Raw genomic sequence first — 12,641 nt, 5'->3', positions numbered from 1 at the left:
GAGTATGTGTACCTGAGTGCAGATGTCCACTAACTCTCTGTAGGCAGCAGGACTGTGGGACACTAAACTGCCGATAGCTGAGCTGAGGAAGGACAGGAAGGCGGAGCCTGTGCGATCGCTCACAAAGCCACGGCCCACTCCCTGCTGGTGCACAGTTGTGTGGACACGCCCCCCTGCTGCCAGACACATCAGCCGCACCAGGATACGGATGTCAGCCAGACCCAGAGCCTCCAGACCACTGGACTGATTACACACCGAACTACTGGAACACACAGTGACAGACAGAGTTTTGAAGAGATATATCATATTACACAGTAACAGTGTATATATTCATATACACAAGCATATATGACCTTAAAAATGTTGTAATGTAATAAAAGTAATGACAGATTATTTCTTCTGTATTATGTACATCTGAAACAGATTATTGAAATAGAATAAAAAAAAATGAAGAGCTCATCATAAAGATTTTGAATAGACAAATTAGTCAAATAAAATGAATTGACCAAGGGAAGAGTAACACATTTGTGATTAATGAGTATGATGTTGAGGAGTGAATGATGGAAACTCTGCAAGGCTCAGATTCCGAGCAGGTCAGACAGAAATTGATAGAGCCTTCACAGTATGAAATGTCAGATTCGGTGTGAAGGAGTTCACAGAGCAGATGATATATTTTGTGCCGAGGGAAGTCAGGAATGAGTGGTTGTTACCTAGTGGAGGTCTGTGAGAGAGCTCTCATCACCATACTGTAGGCCAGCAGGATCTGAGCGGTGGAGGTGACTCTCCTTAGAGCCAACAGTCTCTCCTGGGACTCCCGCAGGGATGCTGCCTGCTCCCCGAGACTCAGAGGAACCGAGGAGCTCTTCAGCTCGGTGCTGACAACACCTACACACAGAAACAAATGACAACCTGCTCTAATTTACTGAGACTTTAGAAAGCTCTTGTAGGAAATATGAAACTAAATGAGAACATTACCTTTGTAAAGCAGGTTGTTGTTGCCGCTGACCGAGCCACTGACGAGGGCTCCGAGCGGGTCGTGTTCAGTGAAGGGGATTGGGTCGGGCACGGGCTTCTTCTCACTCAGACCCAAAGGTCTCAGAAGAATCCCAAAGTCCTCCAAACCTGTAAGCCGGTCTGAGTCCGAGTCTTCCTGGTTACCTAGATCCCACTCATCTAATACAGACACATTTAAATCATTACGCATTCATTTAATAAACTTCAGTTTTTTTTTTATTTAAAAGTTTGCACAATTACCTTCTGATGTACCATCTAACTGACCAATTAGATCAGACACCAAACCTCTTGCCCTGAAAATAAAAAAAAACATCTGGGTTATTATAAAGCAAAAGTCAATGGCTATAACATGTTTACTGTTTCCTCATCTTCACCTGTCCTGTTTGGAGCTCATAACACCCAGGTTGGAGGCCAGGTACCTTTCCCTGCATGCGTTGCACAGGAGGTAGTATGGGCTGCCCGATCCGCATTCCCCTCCGAACCAGCCGTCCACGTAGGCCCCGTTGCTGCGGTAACCACAGCGACCAGCGCTCTGACCGCAGCCTGGGTGGTGACGCTTCATGTGGTTGTTGAACTGCAGGGTGAGAGTGTTACACAGCTCACACTCCACCATCTCATTGGGCTCTGGGTGCTCTTCTCTTCCCTGAGACAAAAAGAGACGCGTGTTCACTCAACACTGAGATACAGCGAGAGAGAAATGAAAAACACATTCATAAACGGACAAATAATATTAAAAGAAAAACAGACAGATAAAATAATAAAACAAACAGAAGGATTCACACAGAATGATAAAATAAATAATAAATAGGTTGGAAAAACAATAATAATCACAAAATGATAATCAACAGAATAATATGATAGATAGAACAATAGATACAACCCCGATTCCCAAAATTTTGTAAAATGCAATAAAAAAAAAAATCTGTGATTTGTTAATTCTCTTTAACCTTAATTTAATTGACAAAAGTACAAAGAAAAGATCTTAAAAGTTTTCACTGACCAACTGAATTATATTTTGTAAGCATAAACACATTTTGATTTTGATGGCACTCCAAAAATGTTGGGACAGAGGCATGTATAGCACTTTGTCACATCAACTTTCCCTTTAATTACAATGTTTAATCGTTTGAGAATTGAGGATATTGTTAAAGATTTGCATGCAAAAAATTTTATCCAATCTTGCTTGATACAAGATTTCAGCTGCTCATCAGTCTGTAGTCAATACTGTCTGATTCTCCTTTTCATGATGGGCAACACATTTTCAACAGGAGACAGATCTGCTGGCCAGTCAGTCACATTCCCTCTGTGTCCACAAACCCACGCTGTTGTAGCACATGCAGAACGAGACCTGCTATTGTCTTGATCTAATAACCATGGACTTCCCATTAAAAAGACGTCATCTTGATGGCAGTATATGTCGCTGTACAATTCCAATATATGTTTCCATGTGAATGGGACAGTCGTACATATTCCAGTCACCCATGCCGTTTGCTCTGCTGCACCCCCATACCATGACAGACGTTTGCTTTTGCATCTGTCGCTGATGAAAGTCTGGATGGTCCCTTTGGTCTTTGGGACGGAGAACTCGACATCCATTTTTCCCAGAAACAAGTTGAAACAAGGACTCATCTGACAGCACTCATTTCCACTGTCTTTTTGACTATCTGAGATGAGCTCTGGCCCAGAAAACCCTGTGGCATCACTGCATAGAACTGATGTATAGCTTTATCCTAGAGTAACAGAGATTCAAGTTGCATTTATTGATGCAGCGGCAGCATATTGATGCATGTGGTAAATGACAGCAGTTTTCTGAAGTACTCCTGAGCCCATGTGGCTATATTTAACACCGCAGCATGACAGTTTCTTATGCAATGCTATCTGAGGACTCAAAAGGTCATTCGAATTCACCTGAGGTTTCCTGCCTTGCCCAACACAGACTGAGATTTCTCTGGATTCTCTGAATCTTTTGACAATATTATGTATGGTATTTGGGGAAAGACCGAAATTCTTTGCTACTTTGCATTGAGAAATGTGATTTTTGTTTTATTTGACACTTATCTCATGAAATTTGGCACAGTGTGGCTTCGCTGGCAAAGACTCAGATGCTCCTTTAATACCCAAACACGATCCCCTCACCTATAACTAATTCACTGGCTTATTGTAGACTGTTTCAAAACAGTTTAATTGGTTTAGTTTTATTTAGCCTCTGTCCCAACTTTTTAGGAGTGTGTTGCAGCCATAGACAAATTTATATTTTAATTTTATATTTCATATTTACAAAACATATTTAAGCTGGTCAGTAAAATACTGGAAATCTTTTTTACAGTGTCCTTGTTTCACATGTTACACGTATTTACTATAGTAATAACAATAAATTATACGTAATTACATGCAACTAACCCAAAACCAAACCCTCATCCTAACCCTAAACATACAGTAGGTACATGTTAATATTACTCCGTATTTAAATACAGTGTAACAAAGACACTGTAAAATAAAGTGTAACCATATTTTCTTTGTACTTTTGTCAATTAAATAGAATTAACAAATCACACATTCTTGATTTCATTGCATTTTACACAACGTCCCGACTTTTTTGGAATTGGAAGGAATGATAGAATGATAGAAAAACAGAACAGTGGTAGATAAAACCATAGATAGAAAAACCAACAGATAAAACAAACGACAGATAGACAGAAAGACAGATAGAGTCTCCAGTACCTCTACCATCCACAGCGTGTCCCTCTCAGAGGTGATGAACTCTGGGGTGAGCAACTCCTCATACGGTTCTTCCTGGTACGGATCATCCATGTAGCCCAGCTCTGAGTCGTCTTCAGCAGCAAACGGGTGCGTTTCAGCCCGCTCTGGCCACTCTGGCACTCCCACGTCCTGTCTGTACAGCGATGGGACAGGACTGGGTGAAGGGGAGTCTGAAACAAACCAGATAGATGAGCTAACTCGTCCTTGCTGAATTAAAAAAAGACACCAGACTTTGTAATGTTATTGTATGTGACTCTGACCTGCTCTCCTGAAGGAAGTTCTCTGACTTACTCCGGACCGCTGCCTCCGCGCAGGTGGAGGTCTGTTTCTGGTGAGGTGAACATCTAAGAAGTTCTCTCTCTCCACCAAGTCCAAACCTGCCAACAGACTGGAAAACGCATCAGGAATACATACAATGAATAAATGGAAATTGTGATATTCAATATTCCATGTGGTGTGTTTGGTAAATTACTAGGTCAGTGTGATCTTGCAAACATGAAATTTGTATACTGTGTTACTACACATACTGTGAACTAGAAATAGAAAGAGTAGTATGGTACTGAAAGCCAAATGGCCGTCAAGGTTGGTCAGGACTCAAATTAATATGCAAGAGATCAGCTATCACTGGTAGATGAATTCACCTCTCGTTGGGTTCTCTGCTCTCCTGTAGGGTCAGAGGAGCTGGAGACTCAGGGCACTGGACCGTCTCTGGCCCTTCAGATGAGGGCGTATCAGTGGCTCCCCCTGCAAACGAGCCCTCTCCTGCCTGCTGCTCCTCTGTGATGGGATGTTCCAGCATCCAGCTCGCCAACACCTCGATGGTGCGTGAGTCCACCTCTCCAGTGACCCCTGAGAGAGGTCACAAAGAGGTCAGGGAGAATACTCAAAAAACTGTTTAGATACACTTGCCTGAATTAATGTTTCTCGTGATCCTAAAAACCATTTGGCCTGAAGGTGTATGATTAATGCTTGCAATGTGTCAAATATAAACCATCTCTATTAATGAATTTCTTTAGAAATATTTCATTTTATTTTAAAAACGAATATAATGGAAGAAGACTTGTTGGACTTGAAATCTATGGAAGCTTCTTTCTACCACGGGATAATAATTGCAACATTTTATGATACAATTCAGACTTTTTTTCCCTCACAATTCTGTTGATATCTCACACTTACGAGAAAAAAGTATGAATTTTGAGATAAAACGTCACAATTACCTTTTATTTTTATATTCTGTTTATATTCTGTCTTTATATTCTTTTTTTCTAACATAATATATATATTAAATTTTTGTGTAAGTATGCATTAAAAATAATTATTACAAATACATACAAAACATTTATACAAATAAGCTGAATTTTGTTAAACTGTGAACAAAGCATTCATAACACAAAATAAGACTTCATGCAGTGCTCCACTAATATTTCCCATGATTCAGCTGAGTGTTTCAGCAGGGAAGAACGGTGAGGGGTGAACTGAAGCAGTATCTCATAGGGAAGTGTAATGAGTGTATCTACAGCATCATTAGCAATCACCAGTAAATAATTAGAGGCTAAAAAAAATTAATAAATACAATAATAATAAAAAACAAAATCAAAAGTACAAAACATAATTATCCATCTCTTCTACTTGTCTTCTAGTTCTGCTTTCTTAATCTTTGAAAATTCAAAATAATATTATTGTCTTTGTTGTTTGTTGATTTAGCAGGTAAGAATGAGTCTGGCTAGATGTTGCAAGCACTCGCTGGTACCTGCTGCCTCCATGGCCCTGTAGATGTGTCTCATTGAGAAGCCCATTTCAAGCAAGCGCACTGGGACAAACATTTGGGGTTGTTCTGAAGGACAGAATGAAAATATTCAGTGATGCATCAGAACGTATCTGGACTGGGCTGACTGATGCAGTCAGTCAGGTAAATACTATTATATATTTTTTAGAAAATATCTGCATTTAAAAAAAATAAAGCACTGTGCTAGAGAAGGTAATTGAACTTATTGGCCAACAAAATGACACATGGACTACAAATTCCATTACTTATTAATTATTATTTTTATTTTTTTACACTTAATAAAGTTCAATATCTGAGGCCACTTTGAAAACCAGGATTGATTTATTTATTTACATTAAATAGTTTAATATGAAATGTAATATAAACAATTACAAATATTCAGAAAATGTTAAGTAAATAATTAGGGCTATATTTCTAAGTCACTAATCAAATTTGTGTTATATAAAAGACATTCTGAAATTTCACTTTAATTATATTATTTTTAATGTATTAACTTTAAGTATTTTTCAATTTACCTTTCACACAGACTGATACACTGATAATATAATTAAATATATTAAGTGTAATATAAAAATACAATTTAAGTCTTAATTAAAAAAAAGAAAAGAAAAAAGAAAAGCAATATTTTTCAGAAGTAGTCTCAGAGTTTTGAACCCCAGTGCATAAAAAAAACTAAATATATTTATAAAAGAAATTGGTAATTTATTTTGATTCAAGGTGCCATTCAATAGGGTGTAAAGATGCACAAAAAAACTGCACTGTTTGCAATCAGTGAGTACAGTATGTAACAAACCAAAAAATCGTTCCGAAGCAAGACTCAAGTGTAAAACATGCACAGGCATCAGGGCTAAGTTAAAGGGTTAAATTTCTCAAGCTCTCCCATCTGGTGCTACATAAACCAATCGTGACACAAGTTTCTAAAAACGAATTAAATAAATCGCTGGAACATCATCCGCTGACCAGATGAACTGTGTCCATGGATGCCACATGCAGGACATCCTCTTACTACGCCCTTGTATTCCAGAGTTTGTCTGGACGTCTTACCCACGGGGGTCCTGGTCTGACGGAGGGGTTCAGGGAGGTTGTTTTTGTTCTGTGTGGAGCTCTCAGGGGGGTGTGATCTTGTGGGTGTGAGCGGGAGGCAGAACCGGACTGTGGACGAGACCTGCCAATGTGGGAAAACGCGCCAGCACCATCCGCCTAGAGGAGCCCAGCCACACACACATGCACACACAGACACAGGAGAACCGCTAGCACCTGCTCTTGAGCAAACGTTCAGCTTGAGCATGTGTTATGTTGAGGTGTAAATCACCCTAGTGTCACTAAGCCATGCTCAGACACTTGAAGTTAAGAGGAGCATGTGTTTATGAGGTTACAACACACACAGTCACGGCTTTACACACACACACTCACCTGTATTCTCACTCACACTTTCAGTAACCTGTGTGTGAGTGTGTGTCTCAGTTGATGGCGATCTGGAGTGAGAACAGCCAGACATGTGAGAGAGTTTACTGAGCGTGTGTTTGTGTGTGTGTGTGTGTGTGTGTGTGTGTGTGTGTTTGAGACAGTCTGAAACACTGTCTCATATCCCTTTCTTTCAAATTGAGTGGCACAGTTATAAAAAAAACAAAAAAAAAAAACATACACAAATTACATGCCAGAACAATTAAATTTCTGATGTTACACAAAGTTCATCAAAAAAATTGCCATTACTTTAAAGTACTTTATATTTACTTTTTACTATTTATAATACAGTTTTTGCATTTTAATAATTGGGCTTGGATGAAAGAGAAACTCACTGTAGCAGGTTGATGGGCAGAAAAGGGTTAAAGTTCTCCAGGCCGTCAGCCTGCAGGGCGGTGAGGAGCGAGGCTGTGAGGTCATTGGTGGAGGGTGAAGCTGATTGGCCGAAGATGGCGGTGCCTTCAGAGCCGTTACTGTAAAGCGACACTGAACTGGAGGATTTGGACACGGGCTGTGAGGACGAGTGCCCTCCTGAATCTACGTACACAGACACAAATCAAGACGTGGTCAAATTAATTAATACATAAAAAACAAATGTTAAATTAAAAATCTATGTTATTATTAGTAGTAGTAGCTTTTATATAGACTTTTGCCATTCTAAGCTATATGAAATAATATTACTAATATTAAATTTTTATATTAAAGTTACTAAATAACATTTACAAAATATTTTAATTAGTAAGTAATTAAAAAATAATAAAACTAATGATGATGATGATTTTGTATATTTTGTTTTTTTTTATTATTTTTTTAATTTTATTTTTTTATTTGTATATTTATATTAATAAAAAGAAGAATAGTAGTAATAATTTTTTATTATTATTTATTTTTTTTTACTTTTTTTTTTCTTTGTATTTTTGTATTACTACTACTTCTATTAATAACAAATTACATTATTGTATAAAAATTATGAAATTATTAAATTAAAAGAATTAAAAAAATAATAGTAAGAATAAAAAAAAACGATAATGATGATTATTATTATTGTATTAAATATTATTTATTACCAACCTTTGCCTTTTCTATATTATAAATAATTAATAATTAAAAAATCTGTAGTAATATTAATAATTGAATATTTTTATTATTGTTATCTACTTTTACAGACCTTTGCCTATTAATAACAATCAAAACACGTTAAATGATTTTATTTAAAGTATTAAATTATATTAATAATTAAAAACAAATAAATAAACAACAGTAATAATAAATAAATTATTTTAAATTAATTTAATTATTGATTTATTATAAACAAATAAATGTACATTTATGTATTTATTTATTTATAATTCTTACATGTCAAGTTAAACGAGTTAAAAAGTTTAAAGGGGTCATGAACTGGGAAATCAAATTTCCCTTGATCTTTTGACATATAAGAGGTTAATGTACTATTAAAACATTCTGTAAGTTTCTGTTAGTTAAACAGCTTTTATTGAAACCAAGCTCAGAAAACAATTTTGGAATGTGCCACTTTATGAAGTAATAGTGTGGCTAAGCACCACCTCCGCATGCGAAGATCAATGCCTACAGTACTTCTACATCACTGTCTGTTTAGCCCCGCCCACTGGTAGGTGCTTAGGCCTCAAAAACAGGAAATAAAATAGCCTATTACTTATAAATTATGTTTTTTTTTTATGTAAATTCACACTAACATTATAAGTGAACTTCACTGAACATTATAAAATTAAAAAAAATGCAGTTTATGACCCCTTTAATTATTATTATTCAACAGAAAAGGTATTAAAACACTGAATAAACCGAATTGTTCACATGTTGTTGCAAAAGCTCCAAACCTTTACATTCTTTGCTTCCATCCTCATGCAGTCTGCTCATCACTCCTTTAAAGATGATGATCTGGGCCCTCTCGAGGTCTGATAAAGCCATGGCCTGTTTGATCGGACAGGGTCTGACGGCCCACTTCACCATGCTCCGCACCACAAATTGCAGCACAGAGCGTAGCTCAGCATTCTCCTCCCCTCCAGCAGAGGTCCTCGCTGGGTCGGGGCTACTTACATTGACCTCTGCATCTGATTTGGGAACCAGGAGAAGATCAGTAAACTTCCCGCAGCTCAGAATGACAGTCAGAGATTTTAGCGCCCCCAAGAGGAGGTAGGAAATGCGGACTGCGCGTAGTTCCAAAGCAAAAAAGTCCACCCTGGGTTGTGGTGCGAGTATTGGTGGACAGGGGGGGCCAGCACGCTCCTCATTTGACTGTATGAGGGATCTGAACATGTCTTCTTGGTTCTCATCTCTCCTCACTTCCTCTTTATTTCTCTCCGCATCCATTGGACAGCTCATTCCCTCTTCGTCCATCATAATACGAGCAATGTCCTCATCCAAACGTCTCTCCAGCTCGTTACGCGGGCCGCCCTCAGAGCTGATTCGGTTCCGTGGCAATCCAGATGTTTCGGATGATCCTGATGGAGGCTCCTGCTCTTCCAAGATGCCGGTCATCAGGATGAGGTCGAACAACACGGACGGCTTGATGCCATGGCAGCGGGACAGGTCCAGCTGGGGGACATCGCACGGCTCCAGGGAGGAGAGAGGCGTGTCGCTGGGTGACCAAGAATTCAGGAAGCTTTGGGTTAGTGAGACCACAGCAGGTCACAAGCAGTATGAAGATGAGGAGAGGAGTGAGACGGAAAGGGCAAGACAGAAATAAAAAAGTGGAAAGGAAAGGATACCATGATTAGAAAAAAAATGAAGGGGAAAAAAGACAATACAAGAAAAGGGAAGTGAAGAAATCGAAAAGGAAAAAAAAGACACATGCAACTGGCAAAAAGAATAGGACAGGTATAACATACAAAATATACAAAAATTACAATGGCATCTGAACATAGAAATTAATGACAGTGCTGGAGAGCATTAAGTCATAAGGTACTACAATATTACACTCAAAAACAAGATTTTGAAAATATTTCGATGACAAGGACAAAAAAATATGAGGAACCTCCTTCCTAATATATATAAATATGTATAAATACATTTATAATGTGTGACAAAAAATGTAAGTGCCATATTACAACGGCAACACATTTTTTTAAACTGGTCTTTTATATGGCCCTTGCACTTACATAAAACTAAATCAATGCAATATTAATGGGACAACATTTACTTCCAAGTTCCAACCACTAATAAAATATTGTTAGTTGTATTTGTGTTGCATATAAAAAAATATAAAAAAGAATATATAATAATAAATGATGTAAATGTTTACATTATAAGTAATAAATTAGAATAAAATAAACATTTAAAAAAGTTTCCAATTTAAACAGCCAAATAATATCAAATTCAGTAAATGCATTAAAAGTTAGCATTAATTATAATTTATTAATATCTAACCAACATGTGAACTTAAATGTTGACAACATATAAAATGGATTTTGCAAAGTTTTTTTTCTCTCAGTTTTTTTTGCAGACCCTCAAACACCGCAATTTGAACCATTTGCTATATTAGAAACATTGAGCGTTTTTACTATGAACTGCATGACAACATTTAAAATGAAATAGGTGGGATTTTATCATTTTATTTTCAATCATTATATTTTATTTAAAGCACTTTATTTTAATTTTTTTTTTAATAAAAAAAGAGATTAAAATATTAAATTTATAAAAATATTTAAATTTATACGACTGTCTGTAAGAGTACTGTATACTGTATATGTGCATTTGTGTACATACCTCACAGTAAAATCTGTCTCCTCCCACTGAAGCTTAGCCAGGGGGCTTCCCTCTTTCAAGACCCCGAGCAGAGTCGCCCGTCGACCACTGGGTTTGTGCAGGCAGGTCCCTCCAGCACGGAGGCCGCTGTCCACCCCTCCGATGAGGGCCATGACAGGCCAGACTTCAGTGCACAGCATACTGAGCTGGGCGTCAGAGAGCCCGGCTGGGCCAGAGAGGTGGTCTGTCGACGTCCCGACATCTACCCAAGCAGAGCCCCTCTCTCTGTTCACCCCACATTTCTCATCGAACTCCTTACTAGCATGACCTGCTGCCAGAGGACAAAATACATTAACCTTTCAAACACAATTGGCAAACTGACCTATTACAAAAGGCCTTTTCTAAAAAGTAATTAAAGGGAAAAATTCTAAATTGCATATGCTCCTGAAAACAAGTAATCAGACAAGTTAACTGACCTATCTTGCCTTGTCCCTCCCTCATGAGAGGGTTGATGAGCTGTAGCCTGTTCAGCATGTGCTGGTTGATATGTTGAACCCAGTCATCGTTCATGTACAGTCGTCTCAGCAGCTGAATGGTGGACTCCAGCAGAACCGTGGCCCTCGGGCTGCACAAGGGCTCCCCTGGGAGAAGATCACTAGGCATGCCACGCATCTGCAGGTCACACAGCGTCACCTAAAGGCCAGTCGAAGAACAGGAGGGTTTTGAAAGTTGAATTATAATATATTATATAATTGTATAAATTGAATAAAATGGACCCAATGGTGTAGAGCTTTAAGAGGCTGACCTTTTCTCCTGGGTTGCTGCTGTAGAAAAGAACACATGGGTAGAGCTCTGTGGCATCCACTCCTTCAAACGCTAGTTTGGGCTCCTACACATGCATTAAAACAACACAACATTTTTTCAGTTTATTCCATATTTCTATTTTAGGTTCATTACCGTTTTTAACATTATTATTTTATTGTTAGAAAAAAAAATTCAATGCGAATAGAGCTTAACTTGCATTTAGCCTAATATATTTTTGAAGTTTGTTTGGAAATGCATTTCACATTGTCACATAAAAAAAAAAAAAATGGTTTGTTTGGAAATGCATTTCACATTGTCACATAAAAAAAAACGTAATACTTCAAAGTTAAACAGAATATTCAGCGAGAAATAATGTACTATATGTACTAATCTGTTGGGATTATACTGAGTATTATTTTTCTTAGTATTACACACACAAAATATATATATATATTAAAACAAAAAAAAAATATATATTATAATATATATATATAGTATATATAGAAAAACATTTTTCCAACCAATGCAAAAACATTTTCCTTCAAAATTATGTGCACATTTATTAAAATGTCTATTAAAATGATCAAACTCTTTTAATTTTCTTTTCATTCCAACTTTAAACGTTCTACTAGCTTATAAATAAGCAGTTCATTATTTGACAATAATCATTATCAAAATTTTATGTTAAACACAGAAGCTCTGAAGCTTAAAGTCAAAAGAACACCATTTCCAATGTAAAAATAAAATAAAATAAAATAAAATAAAATAAAATAAATCATTTGAAGAACCAACGGTGAAACCAGCGGATGTAACAAGAAAAGAGTTTAATCTAAGGTCATGAACACACACTGACCCTGTTGTTTTTGGCAAAGGAAATTGTTCTGGCCTCCATATCTAGGATGCAGGTGATGGTGTCGCCCTGGGTGAAGGAGGGCAGAGCTCGGCCCAGCTCTCCTCCATGATACAGGCTACCGCTATAGGCCCGGTACAGCCACATGTCTGTGGTGGTGCGATGGTTGTAGTCCCGGATGGGCCACCGGGACACTCCAATACATGTCCCTTCATTTCCCCTGTTCTCCTTAGTAATATAAAA

At 37.6% G+C, this 12,641-nt stretch overlaps 1 protein-coding gene across 1 annotated transcript in view; it reads right to left on the bottom strand.

Moving 5' to 3' along the window:
• The window catches only part of LOC109045558 (probable E3 ubiquitin-protein ligase HERC1), a 68,505-nt gene that overhangs the window by 22,081 nt on the left and 33,783 nt on the right, over positions 1-12,641 (bottom strand). Inside the window, 17 exon segments of the mRNA XM_042711431.1 lie at positions 13-262; positions 711-885; positions 976-1,173; positions 1,255-1,307; positions 1,389-1,657; positions 3,736-3,944; positions 4,035-4,162; positions 4,416-4,623; positions 5,525-5,608; positions 6,605-6,645; positions 6,647-6,760; positions 7,360-7,561; positions 8,878-9,662; positions 10,766-11,075; positions 11,221-11,437; positions 11,550-11,633; positions 12,402-12,641. Coding sequence (XP_042567365.1) covers positions 13-262; positions 711-885; positions 976-1,173; positions 1,255-1,307; positions 1,389-1,657; positions 3,736-3,944; positions 4,035-4,162; positions 4,416-4,623; positions 5,525-5,608; positions 6,605-6,645; positions 6,647-6,760; positions 7,360-7,561; positions 8,878-9,662; positions 10,766-11,075; positions 11,221-11,437; positions 11,550-11,633; positions 12,402-12,641 — 3,567 coding nt within the window.

This window comes from Cyprinus carpio, chromosome A21 (genome assembly GCF_018340385.1).
Source record: "Cyprinus carpio isolate SPL01 chromosome A21, ASM1834038v1, whole genome shotgun sequence".
NCBI lineage: Eukaryota > Metazoa > Chordata > Actinopteri > Cypriniformes > Cyprinidae > Cyprinus > Cyprinus carpio.
The sequence above is the reverse complement of the archived record's forward strand: the minus strand, read 5'-3'. Positions and strand labels throughout refer to the sequence as shown.